Source organism: Haliaeetus albicilla, chromosome 30, assembly GCF_947461875.1.
Source record: "Haliaeetus albicilla chromosome 30, bHalAlb1.1, whole genome shotgun sequence".
In the NCBI taxonomy this organism is placed as follows: Eukaryota; Metazoa; Chordata; class Aves; order Accipitriformes; family Accipitridae; genus Haliaeetus; species Haliaeetus albicilla.
The window spans coordinates 2341725-2344564 of NC_091512.1; the positions used below are offsets into that span (position 1 = coordinate 2341725).

Here is a 2840-nt window from a genome sequence, read left to right on the forward strand (position 1 = left end):
TTCTACATTTGCAGCTTGCCTAGCACTCGACCCATGCCCTGCCCCAGCCTTGTGCCAGGTGGGATTTTGCAGACAGCTGTGCTCCAGGGTCTGCCAGGGGCTGGGGAAGAAGAGAAGCTGGGCAGGGCTGTCTGTTCACCCAAACCAGCCTTTGGACCACCAGGAGGATAGAGGTGGCCTCAGCAAGACTCACCTGTCAAGTTGGGGTGACAAGCAAGTGCTAGAAATGGCAAATGAGAGATGCTGGGGGTGACGAAGACCCTGAGCCACCTTCCCTGTCGGTCCACACCACCAAGGGCACAGACCAGACTCCTCTCCCAAACACCTGCATGTCTTCCATGCTTTCAGCAAGCCCTGGCTCTGAACGACAAAACCCCGCTGTGAATCTTGCCCTGCATGGTCACACACTACAAGCTATACACTGGTGATTTTCTCCCCTAGGCACTTTCCAAACCAGCACAGCTCCCCCTAAACTCCTCCCACGCCCTTGACCTCTTTCCACCTCCCCTGCCCACTCCCCACCACAGCCCAGTCTGGCATGGCCCCACAGCAGTGCCCACCACAGGGTGCAGCAGAGCTCTGGGCACTCACCCCACAGCCCCAGACCCTCTGAAGGGCACAGCAGCTCCTCGGGAGTGGAGAGAGTTGAGCCAAAGAGGTGGGGGGCATCTGTTGCACAAGGTCTGAGAAGATCCCCTTGTATGCTGGAAATGCTGCAATGGAGGCCAGCTCTGTCACACAAGTGCCCACTGCCTGTCCTTGCCTGTGGCCACAGGCCTGCCACACAGCAGGACTCTAACCATGCTTGAAGAGCACTCAGGCCTTCCACCAACCCAAGGGTTCAGAAGGAAAGCATGGAAGTGGGAAGAGAGCAGCTCAGGAAAGACCAAGCTCTGCTGATCCCTGGCAGGGCTGCTGTGGTGTGACTCTTTTCTTCTTCCCCTCTGCACACAGGCACTGCTCCCTGCAGCTGCCGAGAAAGTCTTGGAGGAAGGATCTCAGAAAAACTAGTCACTGCAGGGCCCTTTATTTGGTTAAATACACAGAGGGTACGGCTCCTCATTTGCACAGCCTGCGGGGCACACAAAAGGTGGATAGAGTGTGAATTAGAAACCAGAGGAAGAAAGACATTTCTTTGTGGAAAGCATTCAGATGAGTAAAACAAAGCAAAAATGAACCAAAAAAACCCCGCACTCAGAACCCCAAATCAACTTAGGAAAACCATAAGAAGACAAGCTATACTAAGATATGTTATGAGTCCTATGCAAAGGACAACATGCAGTTTATTCCTTTGGAAAAACATCCATTGAATAGTTTTCTCAGGGCATCCTTGATCTCATGGTTTCTCATGCTGTAGATGAGGGGGTTCAAGGCTGGAGGCACCACTGAGTATAGCAATGCCACTGCCAGGTCCAGGGTTGGCAAGGAAATGGAGGGGGGCTTCAGGTAGGCAATCATGGCAGTGCTTATAAACAAGGAGACCACAGCGAGATGAGGGAGGCAGGTGGAAAAGGCTTTGTGCTGTCCCTGCTCAGAGGGGATCCTCAGCACAGCTCTGAAGATCTGCCCATAAGACAGCACAATGAAAACAAAACATCCAACAGCTAAACAGACAGCAACTACAAGTACCCCAGCTTCCCTGAGGTAAGCACCTGAGCAGGCAAGCTTGAGGATCTGGGGGATTTCACAGAAGAACTGGTCCACAACATTGCCTTGGCAGAATGGTAGTGAAAATGTATTGGCAGTGTGCAGCACAGCATGGAGAAAACCACTGCCCCAGGCAGCTGCTGCCATGTGGACACAAACTCTGCTGCCCAGGAGGGTCCCGTAGTGCAGGGGTTTGCAGATGGCAACGTAGCGGTCGTAGGCCATGACAGTGAGAAGAAAATACTCTGCTGAGATCAAAAAGAGAAACAGAAAGAGCTGGGCAGCACATCCTGGGTAGGAGATGGCCCTGGTGTCCCAGAGGGAGTTGGCCATGGCTTTGGGGACAGTGGTGGAGATGGAGCCCAGGTCAAGGAGGGAGAGGCTGAGGAGGAAGAAGTACATGGGCGTGTGGAGGCAGTGGTCACAGGCTACGGGGGTAATGATGAGGCCGTTGGCCAGGAGGGCAGCCAGGTAGATGCCCAGGAAGAGCCCGAAGTGCAAGAGCTGCAGCTCCCGTGTGTCTGCAAATGCCAGGAGGAGGAACTGGGTGATGGAGCTGCTGTTGGACATCTGCTGCCTCTGGGTGTGGAGCACTGAACAGGGAGGCAAGGGCAGTGACAAGTTAGGGCATTGGTCTTTGAGCAATATCAAATCTATTTCTCCTACTACACGTTCACAGCACCTTTACTATTGCAATGATATTTTCATTCAGGTCCATTCCTGGAGCTCTGGTTGGTGCTGGCTGAGTGTGCCCTGAGGATCAGGAGCTCTGCCTAGTGGTTGCCAAGGAATCAGCTTTGCTCTGCAGCAGTGGCTTTCTGGGAATGGTTTCTGTCAGACCTGGTGTTTGAATTGGTCAGATGAAACTGCTCCTAATGTAAAAGTGCTTGTCAGCATCTGCACTCCCAGGGCTAAGAAAACACAATCAAAGCATTGTTTGGGGCAGGGGGTTAGGGCGGTCAGGGGTGGTATTTACATCTCTTCCCTATCTCACCGCGAGATTTTCTGGGATTTCAGAATAACCTCATCATTTCTGCTACACTCAGAGAAAATAAAGTGGGTCCTGTGAGGAAAGAGTACTGCCTGTGGCTTAGTGCAGAGTGAGGGGAGCTCGTCTGTCACTCTGTCTTGTTGCTAGATACCCTGAGCTCTCACCTTTCTGAGATGGAGGGTAATCACACCCCCGTGTTAAC

At 52.8% G+C, this 2840-nt stretch overlaps 1 protein-coding gene across 1 annotated transcript; it reads right to left on the reverse strand.

The window, feature by feature from the left end:
- Positions 1 to 1260: 1260 nt before the first annotated feature.
- On the reverse strand, positions 1261 to 2262 carry LOC138682974 (olfactory receptor 14C36-like). The gene has a single exon (XM_069774495.1). It carries the CDS (start codon positions 2215 to 2217, stop codon positions 1261 to 1263), a length of 957 nt encoding a protein of 318 aa, XP_069630596.1. The 5' UTR covers positions 2218 to 2262.
- Between the last annotated feature and the right edge of the window lie 578 nt (positions 2263 to 2840).

Bases quoted from the DNA above. Each gene is read 5' to 3' on its own strand.
- LOC138682974 (XM_069774495.1), bottom strand. From the start codon at position 2,217: ATGTCCAACAGCAGCTCCATCACCCAGTTCCTCCTCCTGGCATTTGCA.